The sequence below is a fragment of the Balaenoptera musculus genome, chromosome 11, assembly GCF_009873245.2.
Source record: "Balaenoptera musculus isolate JJ_BM4_2016_0621 chromosome 11, mBalMus1.pri.v3, whole genome shotgun sequence".
Classification (NCBI taxonomy): Eukaryota; Metazoa; Chordata; class Mammalia; order Artiodactyla; family Balaenopteridae; genus Balaenoptera; species Balaenoptera musculus.
This window is the reverse complement of record NC_045795.1, coordinates 63,410,316-63,435,648: the sequence shown is the minus strand read 5'-3', so window position 1 is coordinate 63,435,648 and position 25,333 is coordinate 63,410,316. Positions and strand designations below refer to the sequence as shown.

Sequence of the window (25,333 nt, the reverse complement as noted above, 5' to 3'; positions counted from 1 at the left end):
CAGAGCCAGTATTCAAACCCAGGCGATCCGGCTCGAGTCTGTGTTGTGCTACCTCTCAGACTGACAATCAAGGAATAGCAAAGCTCCCAAGTACAAAGAAGCTGAGAGAGCAGATTAGAAATGTCACCATATTTTGGAAGATGAAAAGCAGACAAATGGGTAGTAACTGACTTACATGGAGAATACTGAGTGCTCTAGATGGCAAGTCACTCCAGAACACCCTCCAAAACTCAACTGTTGAAGATACAGGTTTCCTCTGAAGGTGTGAACATAAGGAAGGCTGTAAACAGGCAGTACTGGTTCCCTGCCCCAGGCAAGTGCCCCGTCACTGCCCCAGCAGAAGTCTGGAGGTTTATTCTCTGGACAGGATGAACCAGAGACTCCAGACTTGGGTAACCAGAGCACCAAGGAAGACATGAAGTGGTACTATTCAGGGGGATTAAGGGAAAGTCTGCATACAGAAGCAAGAGCTCCCAGTCCCCTCCCACCATCAGCTCCTAGAATGATAACAGCCAGGCTTACTCCATGTAGGCAGAAGCCTGAAGGAAGATCCATGGACTCTGAACATATCCCATAGCAAAGGACAGGTCCACCACCTTACAGGTGTGGCTCTCAGAATGTGGCCCGAGACCAGGAGTAGTATCACTGCGGAAGTTATCAGAAATGTGAATTCTCAGGTCCATTCCAGACCTACTGAATAAGAAATTTTGGGGTGAACAATGTTTGAACAACTGCTTTTTTTAACAAGGCTGCCAGGTGATTCTAATGTCTGCTAAAGTGTGAGAACCACTGCCCTACTGGGAGGCCCACTAATCAATAAACCCATCCCACACCAAAAAGCTTCCAACCAGCTTTTGTTTCTATTTATTTGGAAGAAAGTCTGGAATCACCAGAAGTTTCAGGAAAGACTCTATCTTGAAAAAGAGAGACCGAGGGACTTCCCTGATGGTGCAGTGGTTGAGACTCCACGCTGCCAGTGCAGAGGGCCCAGGTTCCATCCCTGGTCAGGGAACTAGATCCCGCATGCCGCAACTAAGGTCCCGCATGCCGCAACTAAGACCTGGCGCAGCCAAATATTAATTAATTAATTAATTAATTAAAGAAAAAAAAAAGAGAGAGAGAGACTGACACAGATTTCACAGAGCAGCTCTAGGGAAGGGGAGTGAAATGAGGCAGAGCTTGGTTTGCTTGGCCTCTCTCTGAGCCCTACCATCACAGGGCACTGAACTACTCCTCAGGCTCCACAGAATAGTTAGAAAACCAATGAAGCAGAACTTTCTACAGTCCTGTCCAGCTCTAGCCTATGCCTTTACACTGGTCCTTATGTCCCAGATCCTTGAAACTAATATAGCAATTTAGACAGACATTCTCAGCTGGAATCACTTCGGATAATTTACTTGTCCCTTTGAGTAAACAAAAAGTATTTCAATGGAAAAAACACACAAGCATTTTTATGCTACAGGGTTGCTATACTCTATATGTGCATTAAGTGCAGAGGCAAAATGCAATGCTTTAACTTACGTAGTGTGACCGTCTCACTCTATCATTCCCTATTTGCTTCTGTGTGTCTTATAAGCTTTCCCTGGCTTACCCCTACAGCCTAAATCTTAATCTGAAAATTCGCCCCCATTACTGCTTTTCACTAGTCTCTACTAACCCCAAGTGTTACTGCCACAACCAGATCATTCTTTTGCTTACAAATCTCTAGTAGCCTCGACATCTACTACTATGTAATCACCGTGGACAAAAATCTCTCATTTATATTTACTTTCTCTGCTTCCTTCCAGCTCATTTTTCTCAAACCCTTTGGTTCCCCATTAAAGATGCTCTCCCCTCTCAGTCTACTTCACTCCTCTCCTGGAAAACTAATCTCCTTCAGGAGGGGTTTAGAGTGATGAAAACCTTAGACCAGGCATTATGCAAAGAATACCACAAATTTTCTCATTTAATCCTCGTATGAATACTAAGAATTAGGAATCATCCTATTTTTACATTTGGAAAGCTGATGCTTAGAGAGATTAAGTAACTTTCCCAAGGATTTTAATCCAAATCCTTCTATCTCCAAAGCCACACTCTGGTTTGTTTTTTTTTTTTTTTTTTTTTAAGTCTTTGGTTGAACCATATACCATTCTCAAAGCCACACTCTCAACCATTCTACTTTACTGTCTCCAGAGGTCTGACTCAAATATGTGGAAGAGGAAGTTTCCTTAACGCTGTCGAAAATAAGAAGAGCAAACAGGTCTCTGCATAGTTTTGTTTTTTAAACAGGGTCCTTCACAGATGCTGACAGCCTTCTAGCCAAAGCCCAACAGGGAGCAGGGTTTGCAGCAGCATCTCCCCGCCTGGAGAGCCTCCACCTGGCTCAACAGCTTGGCCAAGGAGCAGCACAGCATGCCTCTCTAGCAGGAATGGATGCAAAGCACGGGAGGAAGCCTGGCTCTTGCGCCCAGAATGCCAATAGGGAACAGGTGGTTAAGAGAGCCCTCTCCCCACGCGGCCCATCAGTCCATTCTCCGAGACCTTTGTGGTGCTGCTGGTGGTGGTAGTGTGCCTTCTAGTGCGAGGCAGAGTGGTTGCCCACCTCAAAAGATTTCCAGATGCGATTTTAAAAGCTCTTAAGAGACAAGGTAGTAATCTATCAGTCAAGGGCAAGCAATGACTCCTCAGGAAAAGCCCACGCCTCTACCACAGCGCAGCTAACTTCGAAGGGCACAAAGAAACGTCTGTAGTGGCAAGAAAAGGTGCTTCCGTAGTGCCCATCAGAATGTAGAGAGAGCCACAGCCCCTTTGTCCATAGAGGAGCTGCAAGTCCATTTTCTCTCGTCTGAGTGACAGAAAAGGGAGGCGGGCACCCCAATGTCTCCACTCCGAGGGCCTCAGCGGCGCACCTCTCAGCCTTTCTTTCTAAGGGCTGAGAGGCTGTCCCTGTCCGTCTCCCCACTCAGCCCCAATCCCCCTCTCCCAGTCAGCACCCCTCTCTCCCCTACTCGCTCTCCCTCCAACCTCCTTTCCCCACCCCGCTGAGCTCTAGACCTCTCTTCCCTTATCCCCCGCCTCTCTTCCCTCCCCATTCGGTCCCCTGGCCCTCAGCCCCGCGCCGCCCAGCACCCGGGACCTTGAGCGTCACGTCGCACAGCTTGCCCTGACGCCGGATCTCCTCCATGACGCCGTAGCCGCGACTAGGCAACTCGGACACGGAGAAGTGCACCAGATCCTCCAGCTCCTCCGTGCCGTCCTCCACCATCTTCCCCGGCCGCCGCGACTGCGCAGGCCTGGCCGGCTGGCTCGAAACTAAGCTGGGCGGGGCGAGGGCGCCTATGGACGGCAGCTCGGAGCGCAGGGCTGGGGTTAGACGGGCCTGCGCGGCCGCCGTAGTCTCAAACTGCTGTGCGCCGGAAGCCCGGCTGCCCCGTTTCCTGGTTCTTGCGCATCCTTCGTTCCCTCGCTACCCCTATCCTGGCTTCGCGCCTGCAGCTGCCGCAGTCTTTTTAGATTAATCGGTCCCATCTCCCGTCCTCCTAATTCGGCCCTGGCCTTACTCGTATCTCAACAGAGGACCGCGGACTTCATTTCCGCCACCACCCCTACTTCCGGAATCTCCGGAAGCGGCCCGTTGCCACGGCGACTGTGTACACAGCCCGGCAGCCGAGCTTGCCGGGTTTCTGTAGCTGTTAATGCAGTGGTCGGGCTGCGGAAGGGCGGTAAGCAGGGATCACGCGCGGTCCGGGTGGGGAGAAGGAAGGCCGGAAAGGGGGTGTCTGGGCGGCGGGCAGCTGCTGGAATCTGAACACCGCTCCATCCGGGAGTCCCCCAGCTTTGGCTCGCTGATCTGTGAAACCCGGGCGGAGGGGGGTGAGGCGTCGAGGGGACCCTTTAAGCCTTGCTGCGGCTTAGGGTCTTTGGATCTAACGTTCCCTGGCCCCACGAGGGTCCTACGTCGCCCCTGAGGTTCAGAGATCTCTGGTCTTCTGGACTCTTCTGTGTTCGGTTTTCTAACTGGAGGGGGCTTCGGGATTGCCATCCCGGCCCTTCGCTTTACAAATGCGGAAATCGCTCCAGAGAGGCACAGGAATGGTCCCAAGGCCCACTGCCTCCCAGACACCACACAGGGGTCCCGCATGTTGGGTTAGAAAAAGGAGAAAGACCAGTTTGGCTTGGGTCCGAGTCTTTTGTTTAGTCCAAGGCCAGGTGCGTTTGGACCCTCTTTTGGGGGCTTCAGATGCTGCTACCTTTCTGGTGGCTATGAGTGTTCTCCTTGAGAGCCTCTGTTCTGGACAGGAGCGCTGGAAGATAGGGACCCACCTGGTCCTCTCCTTTTGTTGAGCTTTCAGGGATGCTTGGTGGCAATCTGTTCATTCCCACCCCTAAAACAAATGAGGAAACTGTGAGCCTTTCAGCAGAGAGGGCTCCTGGTGGCCACTCAAAGATTCACTTATTTACACCAGAAATATCTAAGGGTGGTGTCCACGAGGGAGAGGCATTCCCCACAAGGTCTTGAGAGAGAAGGACCCTACTAAAAGGCAGAGCGTGGTGATGGACTGAAGTTGGCTTCTTGCAAGTGGGCCTGGAAACCCAGTGTCCTCCTGGAAGCGCTGTGGGCTCAGGGGTTGGAGGTGGTGAGGGAGACGAGTGACATCATGTGCCCTTTGGGACTCTCTCAGTAGTGACCGAAGATGGACCCACATATGGAGATTCCGCCACCCTCTGACTTCCAGTCATGACCATCACCACCAATCACCATTTCTTAAGCACCTGCTCTGTGCTGGGCACTGTTCCGGACTTTGAGGGGGGATTCAAAAGAAATAAAAGGCACAGTCCTGTCCCTCAAACAGCTTGTAATTTAATTTGGGAGCTGAAACCCACTCAAATGATGTGGCGTAAGAACGGTAACAAGCATTATTTCAGTAAGTGCAAGTTGGCGTGGGGTCTCCAAATGACTGGGTGTTGAGGGGCTGCTGGGTAGTGGACTCGCAGGAGGGATGTAGTTAATAGAGAAGGCTTGTGTCAGGCAGATATGGCTCCTGGCGTGCCTGGAGCCATGGGCGTGAGCATGGGGAGAATTGGGAAGCACAGATAGAATGACTGCATATGCATGTTGGCAAATTGCTGGGCAGAAAAGGGGTAGGCTCTGAGGGAAGGGTAATGCTTGGAGCTGGCCTGTGCTGCCCTTGGGCTGTCAGTGGGTAGGGGCTGCCAGGAGGGAGGCTTGAGCAACCGCCCTACTTCTCCATGGTCCCTTTCAGAGGGCACCCTGGGCAGCATCTTAACTTCCCTGGGCAGGAGGATGGGCCATCAGACTGGTATGGGGAATGGTTCCCAGAACTTTAGAAATTGAGTGTAAGTGTTTGCTTGAGTCAGCACACCTCTCTCCACTCTCCACTTCCCAAAAGCCTAGATCAAAGTGAACTTGGAGATGAGATCATCTCTTAAGTTTCCTCAGTTTGGGAGTCCTGTCAGAGCTATTTGTGGCTTTTTATTTCTAGAGCTCAATTTTGCAAACAAAAATCTTAGACCTGAAATTGGACAAGCCATTATCCTTACTTACCTGAATACCTTACAGATTCATTTTCTAAAAATTAAAAGATCTGAGTGATCCCACAGTGGCCAGGAAAAGACTTCCATGAAATAATTACTTGAGGAATGTGGGAAGTGGACTCACACTCTACAGTAGGCAGGTGTGAAAGTAGTTTGCTTATTTAATGTGACATCTGAAGGGTTTGTATAGGGGTTAGAGTTTTATTTTGCCCACTTCATTGAAACTGTAAACTGAAAGGGCAGGGCCTGTCTCTATTTAATTTGCTTCTGTAGAGATACTTAATGCCACTTGATGATAGCTAAGATAATTGTATGAGGAAATCAAGTGGTCACCACAAGTTATGTCTAGAAATGTGGAGGGACATTAATTTTTTAACAGTCAAGGTCTTGAAAATTAGCTTTTTAAAAATATTGACCATCTGATCAGTTTGTTAGAACACTTTGCAGTAGCACAAACAAGCTATTTTTTCCTGAACAACTGTGATGATATTGCTATTTACCAATTTGAAGATGAAATTGAGTCAGCTCCCTATCCCTCATGTTTCCCTACCTCTTCATAAATTCAGCAATTCCTTTGCTGGTTGTCTTTTTCAGAAGTATCCAGGAGTTTTCTTTAGCCTCAACTCCTCTGTCCTACCCCATGAAAGTACAGGTTATTTTAGGGGCAAATGCCTCATTTCTTATGGAACTGGCCCAACCCTGTCAGGGACATCAAAAGAGAAGTGCATGATGCAGCACACATCCTGACCCTCAGGCATTGTCTCTATTCAAAGTCTGTTTTGTACTTTGTGGAGCATTAACTCTAAATGAGTTTTGGGTTCTTTTTAATAAATTTATTTATTTATTATTTTTGGCTGCGTTGGGTCTTCGTTGCTGCGCGCAGGCTTTCTCTAGTTGCGGCGAGCGGGGCTACTCTTTTGTTGCAGTGTGCGGGCTTCTCATTGCAGTGGCTTCTCTTGTTGTGGAGCACGGGCTCTAGGCGCATGGGCTTCAGTAGTTGTGGCACACAGCTCAGCAGTTGTAGCTTGCGGGCTGTAGAGCACAGGCTCAGTAGTTGTGGCGCATGGGCTTAGTTGCTCCGTGGCATGTGGGATCTTCCCGGACCAGGGATTGAACCCATGTCCCCTGCGTTGGCAGGTGGATTCTTAACCACTGCACCACCAGGGAATTCCTGTACAATTCAATTTTTTAAAATGTTTATGAAATACTTTAGTTGGACAGGATATTAGAGATCAATTAACTCTCCCTGTAATACAAACAATCCCTTTTGTAGCATCTCTGCTAGTTGGCATCTTGCTTGACTGTTTATAGTGTTTATGGTCCTTACTTTGAGAAAGTCTTTCCCACTATAGGAAAACTCCACATAATAAGAAGTTAATTTACCTAAATCTCCCTCCCTGTCATTTATAACTATAAGCTTTCAACCTATTCGATGAAGCTACATTCAATGTTTATTTTAACATTTTATTATACATGGTAATTACTTGTGATAGTATAAATGAAGGAATACAAATACATGTGTGACTGCCTGAAAGAAAATGATGAGAATATACATAATTATGTTTTAGGAGAGGGAGAGGACGTAGGGGACTGAGATTTTTCTCTCAATGGAGTGGCAGAGAAGAAAGAATATTAGACTATGGGCTAGATTAAATGTACTTCCAGGGAATCTTTTTCTTATCTAAGTTAGTCTAATGGAGGTAGAGAAGGAGGTGCTACATCTGAAGTAAGGTATATTAATGAAAAAAAGAAAATTAGTTCTAATGCATTTCATAGTCAGTATTTTAGAGGAAAATACAGTGAATAAGGCAAAGTGTAGGTAAACTCTGATATGGAACATTTCTAGAAACCACATCTAAAATTAGGCCACTAAAGGGAGCATTCTTTTTGCTTTGTATTTCGGTCTCTTAGGGGGTTGGTGGAGAGTGGTGAGGCACCCTGTAAGTAGGAAGTACACGGACTTGTTGAACAGCGTCCTGTGGACAGATCACTGAAATGCTGGGGGGCAAAAAGGAAGACTGGCTCTCAGTGGGAGAGGAAAACATGGACTGCACATTATGTTTTCTGATCTTCTTGATGAATGACACCTCCGTTCTAATGGTTGTTGGAGGATGACTACTGAAAATTTTGCTATTTTCTTCTTTTTAGCTGGAATGGGTACTAGGAAAAAAGTTCATGCGTTTGTCCGTGTCAAACCTACTGATGACTTTGCTCATGAAATGATCAAATATGGAGGTGACAACAAAGTAAGTACAGTGTGTTTGCCTTCACCTGCCTGGGCATCTCTCTGTCCCTCCTCACTACAACCTCTAAGGTTTCCAAGCAACCTTTTAAGGACCAAGACAGAATTGGTAGAAGTTCAGATGGAATCTAGAGTCATTCAAGGCCAAAGCACTCCCCCACAATGCTGTTGATGAGGAAACTCATGAAACTCCCATTTTTAATGGGAGTAGGTCCTTGTTGGCTATCCATTTTAGATACAGCAGTGTGTACATGTCAATCCCAAAATGGGAAAAGAATTTGAAAAAGAATAGATAGATGTATAACTGAATCACTTTGCTGTACACCTGAAATTAACACAACATTGTTAATCAACTATACTCCAATATAAAATAAAAAGTTTAAAAAAAAAGTTTACCTTTATCCTTATATCTGACACAGGAAGCTGACATTTGTCCACACTCATAAAACTTTCTGGTGATCAGATCTCCCAGGAAGTACAATAGGAATGTCTTCAGATGATTATTATTAAACTTACCAAAGGGAGGGAGAAACTCTTACGGAGAGAACTGGAAAGATCTATCCATCCCCCTGTCCCCACCACTGTCCTGACAACTCTTCTGAAGGCTGTGACAGGCTTAGGACACCTCGAGACTATGGGATGTTTTCATTCAGCAAACATTTGTGGATCTACTATGGGCAGCATGGAGACATTAAGAGAGGAATTCAAAGGCCAACTTCTCAAGGTTCGAAAGTCCTAGCAGTCAGAAAGAAACTCACATGCAGCACTGTGAAGTGCACCCTGCTGGACATGGATTCAGCGACCACTGAAGCACAGAGCATTTAATGTATGAATAGACCAAGCCTTTCTCTGTTGATCTTAGTTTTTCTGCATGTGGCTGTGTCTTGGCTTCTGGACTAGGGCAGCCAGTATAAGATTCCAGTGAGAGTCTGTTTACATCAGAAGTTCCCATTTCGAAGATTGGAATCTACCATTGACCTAACCCAATATGTTTCTAAACTAGCTGCTGCCACAGTGGCTTGCTATGGAGGGATCTAAAACTCTAAAAAAATTTTTTAGAAATCTTTGCATCTAAAAGTCTGCTGATTACAAGTAGGTAGTCACCCTCAATTTAATACCAGTGAGTAACTGTGTCTGAGGAGTCCAGAGCCTTTCCTGTGGCTATCATTTCATCATTGCTCACATTAGCCCATAGCGTGTGTGTGGAAGTAAGTGCTCACCACAGTGCTGAGGGAGGCCTCACCGCCAGTCACCAGGGAGATGGGGCTCAAGCCCAGGGCTCCATCACCAAGCCCGCTATTCTCTCTGGCCTAATTCAAGGCCTCCCTGTGCTTATTGAATTTATCTAAAGCTTGTTTAATGTGATAAATATTGATATGTGATAAATATGCTTGACCCCATATCAGAAATGGGGGAACCAAGACAGACAGCACCCTGAACACTAGGGTGAGATGTGCTGAAACCAGCAAGTGCTCCAGTCTCCTGATCCTTCCACCTTGAGGGTGTGTGGCCTCCCTGCAGTGCCTTCCTTCCCAGCTCCCAAAGGTTGTTCAGAATACATGCAAGTCCCTGTTCTTCCTAAAGTTTACCTCCTCTGTTTCCTCCAGGTCAGGCCTTGGCTATCAGTGACTTTTTTATACCAGTTTCTTAACAAGTATCTCTCTCTCTTCCTAGACCATTGATATTCACTTAAAAAAAGATACTCGGAGAGGAGTTGTCAATAACCAGCAGACAGACTGGTCATTCAAGCTGGATGGAGTTCTCCATGATGCCTCCCAGGACTTGGTTTATGAGACAGTCGCAAAGGATGTGGTTTCTCAAGCCCTCAATGGCTATAATGGTAATTTAGTTGATTAACTGTTGTTTTACATAAGAACCTGTGGAACCCCTGCCCACCCAGGAAGAGGTACAAGTATTTTATGGTGAATAAAATACAACTTCACTTACTAACTTTTGTTTGATTATTTGTCTGTCTCCATGTTCTTATGGTGGAAAACTTATTTGCTTGGTGATATTGTGGGCATGGCTTGATCCATGGTCCTGGGATCCTACCTTCATAGGAAGATTAAATGACCCTGACTCTCTCTAGGTCATGGGGATTCAACTATTTTCCCGTTTCAAATCCCCTGAATATTAGTTTTGAACATAACGTCTTTATGATAAATTTGATGGAGTCAAAACATTTTTCTCTTGGCTACCTGCTAGGAGATATTTCCATTCATTCTACCAGCACAATCAATCTATTCTATTGTAGTACAGTATTATTTACACATATCACTAAAGACTTGAGTACAGTTTGACTTTCTTAAAAGCTTAACTAAAAAGCTTTTTTAACAAATTAAAATTTATTGGGAAATTTTTACAAACTAGTTCACTCTAAGACTGTTTCAAAATCTTTTTTAAAAAATATTTATTTATTTATTTGGCTGCACCAGGTCTTAGTTGTGGCATGTGGGATCTAGTTCCCCGACCAGGGATCAAACCTGCCCCCCCCCCGCATTGGGAGCACAGAGTCTTAGCCGCTGGACCACCAGGGAAGTCCCTTAAAATCTTAAAAAGATTAAAAAATCCATAGAGGGACTTCCCTGGTGGTCCAGTGGTTAAGACTCTGTGCTTCCACTGTAGGGAGGGCGGGTTTGATCCTTGGTCGGGGAACTAAGATCCCGTATGCCACGTGGCATGACCAAAAAAAAAAAAAAAAAAATCCATAGAAAAAAATATGTCACAGTCTGTAGACTTTGCCTGTCTGGTGGCTCCTGACTAGAATGTTCCCTGTTTGCAAGTTTTAGGTCTTCTGCTTAAAAGTCCATTGAGTGTAGATGCCTAAACGTTGTAATGTATCCTGTGTGTGATATAGAGCTACGGTCCCCATTGGTCCTGAGGGGATGTGGCCCTGAGGAAGTAGAGACAAAGGAGCTAAGGCCCAGGGAGGCTAAGAGTCGTGGGCTCTGAGTGCTGTGGAGCCACAAATGGGCTCTGAGTCCCAGCTGAACTGACTCCTTCCTGCACATTTCTGCAGGATTAATAGACACTGCTTCTGACTCCAGCTCAGATGCTGAATTAAGACCCCTTGTGTAAAATCTACCAATCCCAGGAACTAGAGCATTCATGTGGCAAAGGCAAACACTGATTTCCACGGCCCAGCATTGCCCGGGCAGATCTGCTTTGTAAATGCCCAGAAGCAGCCTTTGGGTTGGGTCTGGCTCAGGCTGCTCAAGCCAGGAAGAAAAGCAGGTGGGAACCGGAGCCCAGGGTGACTGGTTTGTGTCCCAGAGCCTGGTGATGGTAGACCTAAAGCACGAGAGAGGTGCAAGTGAAAGTCTTCCCAGAGAGGGCAATGGGACAGATCAGGGCTTGGTCATGGTGTTCCATTTCTGAAAGTGGCCTGGGACCAACTAGCAGCCCTTTAGTCCAGTGGGAACTTGCAGTCTACAAAGAATTCCCACCACTAACAGAAAATGCCCTTCTGACTCCCATCTCTTCCTGGGGATTTTGAAAGCCCTTCTTTCCTCCTGCCTGGGCTGCCCTGCAGGGAGGCCAAGCCCTGAGAGCCTGGCTGTTCATGATCTTGCTAAAGAAGGGCTGAGTTCAATGCTCTTATCTCCCTCATCTTTCTAGGAAAATTCCCAGTTCCTCTGTTCCCTGGAATTACCTGCTCTCCTCAGAAGCCCTAGGATCAGATCCCCTCGTGGGAGAGGAAGCAGTAGAGTACTACATGGACCACAGATTCAGAGCAGCTGTCTGTGTTTTGACCATTTATATCCCTGTTTCCCTGCTCACCCACCCTCCATGGCTGGAATTCCTGCTGTCCTTGGCTGCTCCTGATGGCCACCTTCACACTAGGGTTCTGGCTGGCACTGGGCATGTTGGGGGATGGGAGAGCTATCCTTGGAGCTGTTTTTCTGGATGTCACCAAGACGTGTTTTGAAATGTTTGCAGGCACCATCATGTGTTATGGGCAGACGGGAGCTGGCAAGACATACACCATGACGGGGGCAACTGAGAATTACAAGCACCGGGGGATCCTCCCTCGTGCCCTACAACAGGTAGAGAGTGGGCCCATGGGTGGGATGCCACACAGGTCCCCTCTTTCTACCATACATGCTGCCCATCCCAGGCGAGCTCCTGGAGACAGTGGGGTCTAGCCTCAAAGGAGTTGCAGCCTGTAGGGGAGACAGGTTACCCAGGGTGGGGTGTGTGTGTGTGTGTAAACCAAGAGTTTAGGTTCCAGGCTCTGACCTACGCCCATGCTGAGCCTGTTTCCTCATTTGTTAAAGAGGGAGTCAGATGTGCTGACTGGCTTCTTGCTGCTCTGATGGTCTGTGACCCTGTAATTGAGGATTTGGAGGTCCTAATCCTGTTCCTTCCTGGTTTTAATGAGGGAGATATGAACCATTGCAGAGCTTCCTTACTGGCCTGCTCTGGTTTCTTGCACCACCACAGCCCCAGAAAGAGCAAAGGGAAGAAGCAGGGCACGACATGAGCTTTCAGGACCGAGTCAGCCTTGGGGGTCTGGGAAGTGTGACTGAAGACAGGACAGATGGGCCTTCCTTCAGAGTCTGCTAGCCTGCGTTCTATGAGGACCCTCTTTTTGAAGGTGGGAGGGAAAGGACTTTTCCCTAAAAAGCATCTTGAGGTTTTATAGCCCTGTGCTGTAAGAAGTGTAGATGTCCCTCTAGTGTGTAACCATCCATGCGATAATTTCTTGAAGCAATAGCCTTAACCTCCCACTGTCAACGCTTCAGTATCTCAGCATCTTAGACTTTATAGTCTAGCCCAGCACTGCCCAATAGAAATATAATGTAAGTCACATATGCAATTTTAGGTTTTCCAATAGCCGTATTTAAAAAAGTAAAACAAGTGAAATTATTTTAAAATAATATATAATATATGATATATAATAATATATTTTATTTAACTCAGTATAGCCAAAATATCATTTCCACATGTAATCAATATGAAAATTATTGAGATATTCTACATTCTTTTTCTTTATACTGAGTCTTTGAAATCTGGTATGTATTTTACATTTACAGCCCATTTCTATTTAAGACACTAAATATTCATCAGAAAGAGTTGCTCTGTATTTAGAGTTCATGAAATTTACAGTTGAAAAGGTAGATTTATAAACCCAGGTTGTTCCAAACATACTTAAAAGTTTACCAATAACTGAATTTAGTATCAGTTTTAAATTTTTAGTTAAAATTAAATACAATTTAAAATCCAGTTCCTCATTCGCACAAGCCAGATTTCAAGCGCTCAGGAGCCACCTGTGGCTAGTGTCTAGCATATTGGACAGCACAGATCTAGCCTGTTAGAGCAAGGGGGGGACTTCAGGGATCATCCAGCCCAACTCCCCATTTAACAGATAAGAAAGTTAAGGTCTAGAGAGGGGAAAAGACCAGCCCAAAGTCACCTGCTGATAAGCACTGGGGAGGGTATTAGGAGTCGAGAAGGCTGAGTTCTGGCTTGACTTCTTCCCTTATTAGCTGAGCCACCATAGATGGGTATTGCCCCTGCCCTGCTTCAGTCGCAGTGGCATCATGAGGGTAGAATTAAAAAATGGATGTGAAAGAAGCTTATATGTGGTGAAACCCCACAAAACAAGAGATCTTCACTCCAGAGTCCTTTCTGTTCATCATGCCTCTACTTCTTGAGACTGTACAAGTATTAGCCAATCTGTAAGTCAGGCCTCAAAAAAACTACAAGATGATAATAAATATTGCCCGATAGACTGCAACTACTAATAATTGTTGTTGCTGATGACCATCACACCAACTAGACTGTAAATTCTTCTAGGGCGAGGATTCCCTCCTAAGGTAAGAACTCCCCTAGCACTGGCTGGCCGTTGGAGTTCTGCTCTCAGTGACTGCTGTCCAATCGCCCATCTAGGTTTTTAAGATGATCGAAGAATGCCCCACACAGGCCATCACTGTGCGTGTTTCCTACCTGGAAATCTATAATGAGAGCCTGTTTGATCTCCTGTCCACTCTGCCTTACGCTGAACCCTCGGTCACACCTATGACCATCGTGGAAAGTCCTCAGGGGGTCTTCATTAAGGGCTTGTCGGTCCACCTCACAAGTCAGGAGGAGGATGCGTTCAGCCTCCTTTTTGAGGTGAGGTGATCAAGTCTACGGGTTCCTTCCTCCTTACCTTTCCTCCCTCCTTTCCTTTTTTTTTCTTTTCCTCCCTCCTTTCCTTTTTTTTTCTTTTCCTCCCTCCTTTCCTTTTTTTTTTCTTTTCCTCCCTCCTTAGTTTTTTACTTACTTTGATAACCAGAATGAAAATTAATATATGCTTGTTTAGCAAGTTCAGATAGTAATGAAAAATACAGAAGCAAAAAAAGAATTCACTCATCTGTTTTCTACATATGGCAACAATAATGTGTATTTTGGGTTATTTCCTTCTAGTTTTTTTTCTTGTGAAGTTTTTTCTTTACTTAGTTGAAATTGTCCTTTTTTTTTAGTTAACATTAAATCACAGGCATTTGTGGTATAGAAAAAAATAAGAATTAATGTCCTTGGTATATAAAAGCTCTTACAAATCAATAAAAAAATTCCCTGGGATATGTTATTCTTTTAAAAATCATGTAGATTAAAACTCTATGCATTGCTGGTGAAATGTAAAATGGTGCAACCATTTTGGCAGTTTCCTAAAAAGTTAAACATTAATTTTATCGTAGGACCTAGCACTTCTACTCCTAGAAATCTACCCAAGAGAAGTGAAATGTGCACACAAAGACTTGTACACAAATATTCATATTAAGATTATTCATAATAGCCAAAGACCGGAAATAACCAAAATATTCATCAACGGAGAATGGATGAACAAAACGTGGTACATCCATACAATGGAAAACTGTTTAGCAATAAAAAGAAATGGAGCACTGATACATGCTACAGCTTGGATGAATCTCAAAAAAATGCTAAGTAAAAGAAATAAAAAAGTTACCTGTTGTATGATTCCATTCATTTGAAATGTCCAGATAACCACATCTATAGAGACAGAAAGCAGATTAGTAGTTGCCTGGGGGAGGGGACAGGAAGTGACTGCAAATGGACCTGAGAGAACTTTTTGGAGTGATACAACATTTTAAAAATAGAGTTGTGGTGATGGTTGCACAACCCTGTAATTTTACTGATTTTAAAAATCATTGAATTGTATACTTAAAACAATGAGTCTTATGGTGTTTAAAATATATGTCGGGGACTTCCCTGGAGGTCCAGTGGCTAAGACTCCACACTCCCAATGCAGGGGGCACGGATTCAGTCCCTGGTTGGGGAACTAAGATCCCGCATGCCACGCAGGACAGCCTAACAAAATATATAAATATATATATATATATATATATACATATATATATATATATATATATATATATATGTGTGTGTGTATTTATGTCAAATAAAACTTTTTAAAAAAATTTCTATTTATTTATTTATTTATGGCTGTGTTGGGTCTTCGTTTCTGTGCGAGGGCTTTCTCCAGTTGTGGCAAGTGGGGCCCGCTCTTCATCGCGGTGCGCAGGCCTCTCACTATCGCGGCCTCTCTTGTTGCGGAGCACAGGCTCCAGACGCGCAGGCTCAGTAATTGTGGCTCACGGGCCCAGTTGCTCCGCGGCCTGTGGGATCTTCCCAGACCAGGGCTCGAACCCGTGTCCCCTGCATTGGCAGGCAGATTCTCAACCACTGCGCCACCAGGAAACCCAAATAAAACTTTTTTTTATAAAAGCATTTAGGTGTCCTCAGGGGTGACAGAAACCTGGATCCCTTGCATGTACACAGAAGAAGGAGCCTCCCAGGTGGCAGCAATGAGGCATTCTTGTCTTATTGTTGCTCCTAACACTTCACAATGAAGAATGATGTTTGCCGCAGGTTTTTGGTGGCTTAAGTTTAAAGAAGGTCCAAGTTTGTGAAGAGTTTTTTTAATCATGAATAATTATTTATTCATACCCTTTGAAGTAAGCACTCTCCTGACTTGTATGGTAATCATTTCCTTGTCTTCTTTATAGCTTTACCACCTGGAGCATCCCACCTATGTTTCCTCAAGCAGCATAAGTTCCTTTTTTGGAAATTTATGTACAAGGAATCACGTAGGATGAATTCTGTCTTATTTCTTTTACCTTTTATCTACTTTTTATGTGTAGTTCATCTGATGTTGCTGTATATTTTTCACTTTCATCATATTACATTGTGTGAATATACTACAATTTAGTTATCCATTCTACTTCTGATGGACAGTTGGGTTTTCCTAGATTGGGTGTATTTCAGACACAGCCACTAGGAACGAGAACTAGAAACATTCTTGTATGTATATCTGGTGCACATAAGCATGAATTTCTCTAGGTAAAATCAAGAACTATAATTGCTGAGTCATACAGTGTGTGTGTCTTAAGCTTTCTTAAATGATACCAACTATTTTCCATAATGGTATACTCCCACAACAGGTTATCAGAATTCCCATTATTCTGACCCTAAAATCTTGACCAATCTGGCTGGTGTGTAGTGTTTCCCACTGTGGTCCCAACTCATTGGTTTATATTTCCCTGATTACCAGTGAGATTAAGGACCTTATTATGTGTTTATTGACCATTTGGATTTCCCTGTTCATGTCTTTTGTTTATTTTCTTTACAGATGTCTTTTTTCTCTCTTATTTGTTTGTATAAATTCTTTATATATTCTGAAAACTAGTTCTTTTTTCAGTTGTGTGTATTACAATGTTTTCTATTTCCTGTGACTTTTTTTTTTCTCTTGATGTGTTATTTGATGAACAAAAATTCTTAATTTTAGGTTAGTTGAATGTGTATAAATTTCTTGTTTTGGCTTTTTGTGTAAAGAGCATATGAGAGGATTTTTAAAAATTTACTCTGACAGTCTTTATCTTTTAACCGAAGCACTTCCTTCCATTTGCACTTAACATAGTTACTGAAATACTTGGGTTTAAATCTGTCATTTGATTGTGTGGTCTTTGTCCCATTTATTTTTCTTACCTGTTTTGCCTTCTTTTTCATTGGATATTTTTTTATTATATTTGTTTCCCTCTTTACTAGTTTGGAAGTTATATATTCGTTCATATTTATATTTTCTCTCGTTTTTCCTAGAAATAACAACTTGCATAGTTAATGCACACACATACAGACATACATACACAAATAAGTTGTATAACTGGTGAAATCTGAATAAGCTCTGTGGATTATACCAATGTCAATTTCTTGGTTTTGACATTGTACTACCGTTTTATAAGATGTTAATCATAGGGAGAGGCTGAGTAGAAGGTAGAGAGGACCTCCCTGTATATTTCTTCCAAACGTTCTATGAATCAAAATAAAATGTTACCTTATCATAACAAATATATTTTGTAATTTGATTATAAGCTCTACTCCCTTGGCCCTTTATCAGTGGGTCTTTTCTGAGGCTTGGGTTGAGACTATATTACTTTAGAGAATAGTTTTTTCTTTCAGGAGCCTAGGGAACATTACCAATCCAGGCTCTCTTTAAATCAGATTTTTTGAAAAACATTTTTATTTATTTTACTTATTTATTTTTGGCTGCGTTGGGTCTTCGTTGCTGCGCACGGGCTTTCTCTAGTTGCAGCGAGCGGGGGCTACTTTTCGTTGCGGTGCGCGGGCTTCTCATTGCGGTGGCTTCTCTTGTTGTGGAGCATGGGCTGTAGGTGCGCAGGCTTCAGTAGTTGTGGCACGTGGGCTCAGTAGTTGTGACTCGCGGGCTCAGTAGTTGTGACTCGCGGGCTCTAGAGCACAGGCTCAGTAGTTGTAGCGCGCGGGCTTAGTTGCTCCGCGGCATGTGGGACCTTCCCAGACCAGGGCTCGAACCCGTGTCCCCTGCCTTGGCAGGCAGATTCTCAACCACTGCACCACCAGGGAAGCCCTACAGAGGGGAGAGGGTGTCTGTACTATTGGAGAGGAATTCCAAAGTTACGAATCTCAGAGCTTATATAGGAGCTGGTACATTTACTCCTCTTCCCCTCTGTTAGGATAGAGAGAGATTGCAGCGCAGCGCGGGGTGGGGCGGAGGTGGGGGGCAGTGCAGCTAGAGACAGAAAGGGAGAATGAAAGAGAGCATGTGCTTTTATTTTGTAAATCCTCTCTTAGGGAAGGAGGGCAAGGTCTCTACCTGGAAGTTAAGCTTTTGGTTCTGAAGGAGAAAGATCTTATCACCCTTTGAATGTAACAGATGGCTTGGGTGGGGGGATGGGAGTGGAGGGAGGTGAGGGAGGATACAAGTGGCTCTAGGTCTACCACCCTCAGAATGTGAAGAGCAAATGGCTTTGGGAGCAAAAGGAGATATTCTCTATCTTTATAACATGTCAATTTCATTGCTCAGAGAATCACCAAGAAATCCAGCAAGGGCTATCATACAGCACCCCCCCCCCCCCCCCCCCGTCTGCAGGTGCCCTCAGGGCAATAAAAGCATTGGTTCTAGCTTGCAGTTCCTGGATTCCTGCTCCTGCTTTGTGTCTGGCCCTGGGTCCTAACCTTACTTTCTTGCAGTCTCAGCCATGCATTCAAAAGGAATTTTTAAATATTCTCTCTATCATCTTTAGGTGTTTTGCAGTAGGAAGTTTTCTGAATATTTAGTCCATTGTATTCCTGGAAGGCCCCCTTGATGTTTTGGGCTGTGATACAATGCAAAAGGTGTAGAACTTAGAATTGGGGACTTGGGCTCAAATTCAGGTTTCTTTCAATCTATGAAGGCTTAATGTCGAGCAAATCATTAATCTCTTCAAGCTGCAGTTTGCTAATCTATAAAAGTGGAGACACTGTTTTTAAACCTACCCCAAAACATTGTTATGAGAATCAGATGGGATCAGGCATTTTTTTAAATTGAGGTATAATTGGCTTGTAACATTATATTAGTTTCAGGTGTACAACATAATAATTCAATATTTGTATATATTGCAAAATGATCACCATAATAACTCTGGTTAACATCCGTCACCATGTATAGTTACACATTTTTTCTGTGTGCTGAGAACTTCTAAGATCTACTCTCTTTGCAACTTTCAAACTTTCAAATATGCAATACAGTATTATTAATAGTCACCATGCTGTACATTACATCCCCGTGATTTATTTTATAAATACTCTGAAGTGGAATTGCTGAATCATATGGTAGTTCTATTTTAAAATTTTTGAAGAGGGCTTCCTTGGTGGCGCAGTGGTTAAGAATCCACCTGCCAATGCAGGGGACACGGGTTTGATCCCTGGTCCGGGAAGATCCCACATGCCGCGGAGCAACTAGGCCCGTGCGCCACAACTACTGAGCCTGTGCTATAGAGCCTGCGAGCCACAACTACTGAAGCCCACGTGCCCTAGGGCCCATGTTCCACAACAAGAGAAGCCATCGCAATGAGAAGTCCGTGCATCGCAACGAAGAGTAGCCCCCACTCACCACAACTAGAGAAAGCCCGCGCGCAGCAACGAAGACCCAATGCATCCAAAAATAAATAAAATAAATTAAAAAAAAATTTTTTTTTGAAGAGCCTCCGCATTGTTTCCCATAGCAGAGGCACCAGATGGGATGATGCATTTGGAGCACTGACTACAGAGCCTTGCACACAATAAGTGCTCAGTGGATGCTGTTCAGAAGCATGATTGGCACTGCCTCAGCACTCATATTTAGAATTGAACCAGGCATGTTTGTTTGCAGCAGTAGTTCCTCAAGGGCCATGTCCTTGCTAGGCAGTGATGGTGGAAGGATAAATGTGAGGCCTAAAGAGGCTCGCCGTGGGGTGGAGAAGGACGAGGAAGAAACCCGTGACAACCAGGGCACAATCTGAACTGTGCTCCAGGAGTGACAGACACCTGGATGGATGTGGTTAGGGGGAGGGCAGTCAGCAAAGGACTCTTCATGGAGGAAAGGACACTTCTCTGGCCTTCAGAGGTTGCTTAATTAGAAGGCAGAAAGACAAGCAAAGAGGGCACTTCAGAAAGAGGGGACTGAAAGATAAAGGTGAAGTGACCCCTTGTACTCTTGGTGAATGTCACTGAATTTGCAGGACAGGTGGACAGTATGAGGCAATGAGGGTATAGCCTGGAGGCCAGCCAGGCCTCCTCCACAGCCCAGGGCCTCCCCTCCTCTTCGGGTGCTCCACTCTCCCCAGGGGAACGTGGCATCACTGATTTGAGGCTTGTTCATAGCACCTCTCAGGGGCCTTTAAGGAGACGGAGTCCCTCCTGCAAGGATCTCTTTCTCTAAGAACGGCCGTTTCCACCACATTTCCTTTTAAGTGTATTCTGGTCATAGTGCCCAATCCTATGAATTAGAGGCAAGGGCCTGCTGTCCCTTTAAAGAAACAAATTATTGACTTTTTCTAACTTTTAAAAGTAATACATGTTCACTGTAAAAAAAATATATGAAAGCACAAGCCTGTATATATAAAAAATTCACCTATAAACTCCAACCCAGAAGTGACCATTATTAACATCTTGGTAGCACCATCTGTTTATTCTTTCTTCTATGAATGCTTTTGCATTCCTTAGATTGTACCATCATATGATTTTGTCCTTCATTTTGTTAATGAAGTGTATTACATTGATTTGTGTATGTCAAACCATCCTTGCATCCCAGAGTATGCAAGGATGTGGTTGTGGTGTATAGTCCTTTTATTGTGCTGTGGAAGTCAGTTTGCTATGATTTTGGATTCTGCATTTTTCTGTTATTAAAAACTATTTGTCGGGACTTCCCAGGTGGCTCAGTGGTTAAGAATCTGCCTGCCAATGCAGGGGACACAGGTTCGAGCCCTGGTCCCGGAAGATCCCACATGCCGTGGAGCAACTAAGCCCGTGTGCCACACTACTGAGCCTGCACTCTAGAGCCCGTGAGCCACAACTACTGAGCCCGTGAGCCACAACTACTGAAGCCCGTGCACCTAGAGCCCGTGCTCCGCAACAAGAGAAGCCACTGCAATGAGAAGCCCACGCGCTGCAACAAAGAGTAGCCCCCGCTTGCCGCAACTAGAGAAAGCCCGCATGCAGCAACGAAGACCCAACACAGCCGAAAATAAATAAATAAATAAATTTATAAAACAACAACAACAACAAACTATTTGTCAGCATTCTCCTGGCTGCATAACATTCCATTGTACAGCTAGACCATTCCCTAATTGTTGGATATGTAGGTTGGTTATGATTCAATATTCATGAACATTTTTAAGCCTCCTAATTCTTATTGCTGCTTTGCTTTTCAGAAAGCTATTATACAGGAAATTCCCTGGCGGTCCAGTGGTGAGGACTTGGCGCTTTCACTCACGAGGGCACGGGTTCAGTCCCTGGTCGGGGAACTAAGATCCCACAAGCTGCATGGTGTGGCCAAAAAAAAAAAGAAAGAAAGAAAACTATTATACAAATTCACACATCTCTAGCAGTGAGTGAAAGTATAGGTCTGGACTCCAATTTGTCTTCTATTCTACTAGTTTATAAGTGAGATTTCCCTGGAAGGCCTGGCTGATAGCAGTGATATAAATATCATTTCTGCATAATTGAAAAATGATCCAAATGCCATGTTATTTTAATATTTCAAAACGTTGTCTGTGTTTTCCGTCTTCTTCAGGGAGAGACCAACAGGATTATAGCCTCCCACACAATGAACAAGAACTCATCTAGGTCACACTGCATTTTCACAATCTACGTGGAGGTAAGTGCAAGCTCTTTGAAGAGCCGAGAGGGGTGGTCGATTCCCATGGGGCCTGCTCAGTAAGAACCTTCTCCCTGTGACAGTTTAACCTCTTTTTGGGTGTTTCATAGGCCCATTCGCGGACCTTATCAGACGAAAAGTACATCACTTCCAAAATTAACTTGGTGGATCTAGCAGGCTCGGAGAGGCTGGGGAAGTCTGGGGTAAGTGGGGGAGCAGGAAATTCTTCCTCAAGAAGCCACAGCTCTGTTTCCGGCTTAGTTTCTGTGCACCTGGGCCATCCCTCATTGGGCATTCGTGAGTACCATCCCGAGCTAGGCGCAGTGGAGCTGGAGGGACAGAACTAGCAGAGGTGAAACAGAGAGGCAGTTCCTACCTGGCAGGATTTTTGTAAACGTTAAATGAGATGATGGCTCCTAAATTCTTAGCAAAGTGCCTGGCACTCAGTCAGTGCTCAGTCAATGCTCCATGCTCGTATTAGCGTTTCTCTATGTATCAGTGTGAGTGTTCACACAATGAATATTTGCATTAATTTTTCATCTCACATAAATATTCATGTGAGCGTATTAATGTAAGTATTCACAAGAGCATTCAGATGAGCATTCCTATGTGCATTCGTATTAATGTTTGTATTTGTGTATTGAATGAATGTATATTCCCAGGATTATTTGCTCAAGTATCCGCACAAATATTCCCATGTGTATTCATAATAGTGTGACTCTTAAGGGAGTATTCATATATTCACATAAGTATTCATATTCACATGAGCATTCATTCATAAGAATATTTGCACGAGTGTTCCTGTGAGTGTTCCCATTAGCCCAAGGTGGATACAATACAATCCCATGACAGGGAGAGAAGACCTGGTTCTGGGAAGGAGGCTCTGGCCTGGCCACAGACCTGCAGTGTTCTTTGTGGGGCAGCCTCTCCACTTGGTCTGATGAGGAACTGACCTTTGGTTTGTAGTCTGAGGGCCGAGTCCTGAAGGAAGCCACCTACATCAACAAGTCGCTGTCATTCCTGGAGCAGGCCATCATTGCCCTCGGGGACCAGAAGCGAGACCACATCCCCTTCCGGCAGTGCAAGCTCACCCATGCCCTGAAGGATTCCTTAGGTGAGGGTGTGGTTGGTGCACAGCGGGGACGGACAGGCCTGGCATGTCTGTTACTGGTGATAATGGAATTGCTCCCTCCTGGTGGCATGGACTTACCTGCAGCCTTTTCACAGTGACCTCAGGCACACCTGGAAAGGCAGAATCAAGCACAGTGCCCTCTCATGTCCCCCATGCCATTCTCTTCACTCCTCAGAACCTTTGCTTAAGCTTTTGCCTCTACCGGAAGTACCTTCTCATTTCCCCTCTTCCCTGAACCAGCTGGCAGAATCCTTCATCACCTTGAAGACCAAGGTGGAGGGCTTCTCCTGTGATGTCTTCCTTTCCCTGACTGAGGAGCTGGGTCTGTATCTTGTTATCCTTGTGTTCCCAGGCTTTCGCATTGGGCCCAGTGGCATGGTGGTTGGTGTGTGATTATTAACTGAGTGCTCCCCCCACCCCCCACCCCCCACCATAAGCAAAGCCCTGGCCTAGAGGCCTCTGCCCTACCCCAGGCCTTCTCTCCTCTGCTTTTCCCCCAGCTCCTCTTTTAGGTACATTTGACAGCCTCTCCTGCTTCTCTTCTTCTTCCCCTTGCCTCCTAGCCTCATGCATGCTTGCGTGTGTCCTCTCTGACCCTGTCTCAGTCAGCTCAGGCTGCTAGAACAAAATATCACGGACTGGGTGGCTTAAACAACAGACACCTATTTCTCACAGTCCTGGAACCTGGAAGTCCCAGATCAAGATCTGGCAGGAATGGCTCCTGGTGAAAACTCTCTTCCTGGCCTGTAGATGGCCACTTTCTCGTGTGTCTTCACATGGCAAAGAGAGAGAGAGAAAGAAAAGAAAGAGATCAGAAAGGGAGACAGAGCTCTGGTCTCTTTCTTTTCTTACAAGGGCACTAATCCCATCATGGGGCTCCACCCTCATGACCTCATGTAAACTTAATTACTTCCTGCAGGCGCCACCTCCATATACCATCACATTGAGGGTTAGGACTTCAACATATGAATTTTGAAGGGACACAAATGTTCCGAGCCCTCCCGCCTCTGCCGCCCACCAGCCTCAAAGGAATCTCTTGGCAGAAAACACACATGGTTCATGACCCTTCTGTGTCCTGCTTTCTGCAGGGGGAAATTGCAATATGGTCCTTGTGACAAACATCTATGGAGAAGCCGCCCAGTTAGAAGAGACGGTATGTAAAGACAGCCAATGCAACCGGGATGGAATTCCTCCTCATGCATGCCAGGGCTGGGTAAACTGACACAGTAGCTATAGACATGGTCAAGGGTGGAGGGATCCAGGGATGAGTCTGAGCCAGAATTGCTGAAGGGGCCCAGCCAGGATCCAAATACCAAGTACCAAGGGGCAGAAGCCATGTCAAGGAGGAGGCAAGGCAGGTGGCAAGCTCAGTGTGGGGGCCTATGTGAGGAGAGAAGGCTGAGAGCCAGCTTTGTGGGGCAAGGACTGTGTTTTCTGGCCCATGCCAGGAGTATTTGGCCACTGCAGCGAGGATCTCAGGAAGGAGAGGAAGAAGAAGAAGGTGCAGCGGCTGGATAGGCCCTGGCGGCCATGCTGAGGCCTTGGCTATTCTGCTCCAGGTGGCTGGGGCTGTCACCAGGTTTTAGTAGGAGAGGGCTGTGGCCAGAGTTGTGACTCGGGGAGATTAATCCAGCAGCAGGAAACAGGTGACCCGGGGAGGTGAGAAGCTTATGAGAACCAGAGGCAGAAATACGAAGTGAGCCAGTGACACAGGTGAGTCCACATAGCTAGGCACCCAGGCTGGGGCTCCCCGCCTCTCCTCCCTACCCATCCTAAATAAGATAGGTTTGGAAATCTCTCCCTAGACACTTTGCTCAAATGTGGATGTTTGAGGCAAGCTTCAGTCATCTGGAGAATCCACTAGGTGAAACAGGTCATTTCCAGGGACATTGCAGGGCAAGATGCTCCTGCAGGGCCTCCCAGCTTGATGCATTAGGGACCATCCCAGCTTCCAGGGGGAGTTCTCCTGCCACATACCCAGTGCCCTGGGACTTGGGAGGCCAGAGAGGGGAGCTCCAGCTGACGTGCAGACAGCATCCCCAGAGGAAGCCTTCAGGCACCTACTGGTCTCACAGCATAACAAAGCATGAGTGAACCCCAAGAGGAGTCATATGAATATTGGGCCTCCTGGCTGCCTGGTTAAGAGATACATCCTCCAAGACCGTGGAAGACCCTTTCTCCCCTTATCCCCACCCCTGAGATGGTCACACAGGAAGCAGCTCTCCTGGTACCTGCTGTCCTCCGAGGCTTGTGCCCACACCACCTGGGATCTCTGATTAGGACTGAGCCCATAGGAGCCCTAAGGAGCTGCTGGAAGAGTATCGGGGGTTGGGACAAAGGCATATTGGGGGTGTGGAAGCTCATGATTCTCTTCTCCAAATGCTTTAATACTTTAAAACTGTTCCTGTCATGATTTGTGTTGCTTTATGCAGTGACCACGCATGTGTGTATGAGGGAGTCGTGGCCACACTTGCTGCTGTGCTTACAGCAGGAGAGTCTGATTTCACCCTCACACAGAAGCAACTCCAACTAAAATGACAGGGGTCTCTTCCTGAGGGCTCTCTGTGGGCCAGTTCTGTCCAGAGCACATTACATACCTCAGCACTAAGTCTGCCAGTGACCCTGTGAGGCAGGTCTTCCCAACTTTACAGAGAAGTTACAAGACCTGTCTGAGGTTGTGCAGTCAGTTGGTTGGTGGCTGAGCTCTTAACCACTAGGCAAGACTGTCCAATGGCAGAGCCCTTTCAGGCCTTCCTCAGGCTACTTC

General features: G+C 45.5%; 2 protein-coding genes across 5 annotated transcripts in view; one reads left to right on the top strand and one right to left on the bottom strand.

Annotated features, from left to right (window-relative positions):
- The window catches only part of KLHL18 (kelch like family member 18), a 54,724-nt gene extending 51,385 nt beyond the window's left edge, over window positions 1-3,339 (bottom strand). The window contains exon 1 of one of the 3 annotated variants that reach the window (XM_036867944.1): window positions 3,116-3,339. In XM_036867944.1, coding sequence (XP_036723839.1) covers window positions 3,116-3,244 — 129 coding nt within the window. In that variant the 5' untranslated portion in view covers window positions 3,245-3,339. The remainder of the gene's footprint in view (window positions 1-3,115) is intronic. The other 2 variants (XM_036867946.1, XM_036867945.1) reach the window with 2 other exon arrangements.
- A 293-nt stretch (window positions 3,340-3,632) lies between these two features.
- KIF9 (kinesin family member 9) overlaps window positions 3,633-25,333 on the top strand; it is a 48,114-nt gene continuing 26,413 nt past the window's right edge. The window contains exons 1-10 of one of the 2 annotated variants that reach the window (XM_036867941.1): window positions 3,633-3,701; window positions 4,662-4,904; window positions 7,684-7,781; window positions 9,452-9,617; window positions 11,717-11,823; window positions 13,670-13,894; window positions 21,351-21,434; window positions 21,545-21,637; window positions 22,401-22,548; window positions 23,655-23,719. In XM_036867941.1, the coding sequence (XP_036723836.1) occupies window positions 4,718-4,904; window positions 7,684-7,781; window positions 9,452-9,617; window positions 11,717-11,823; window positions 13,670-13,894; window positions 21,351-21,434; window positions 21,545-21,637; window positions 22,401-22,548; window positions 23,655-23,719 (1,173 nt within the window). In that variant the 5' untranslated portion in view covers window positions 3,633-3,701; window positions 4,662-4,717. The remainder of the gene's footprint in view (window positions 3,702-4,661; window positions 4,905-7,683; window positions 7,782-9,451; window positions 9,618-11,716; window positions 11,824-13,669; window positions 13,895-21,350; window positions 21,435-21,544; window positions 21,638-22,400; window positions 22,549-23,654; window positions 23,720-25,333) is intronic. The other variant, XM_036867942.1, reaches the window with a different exon arrangement.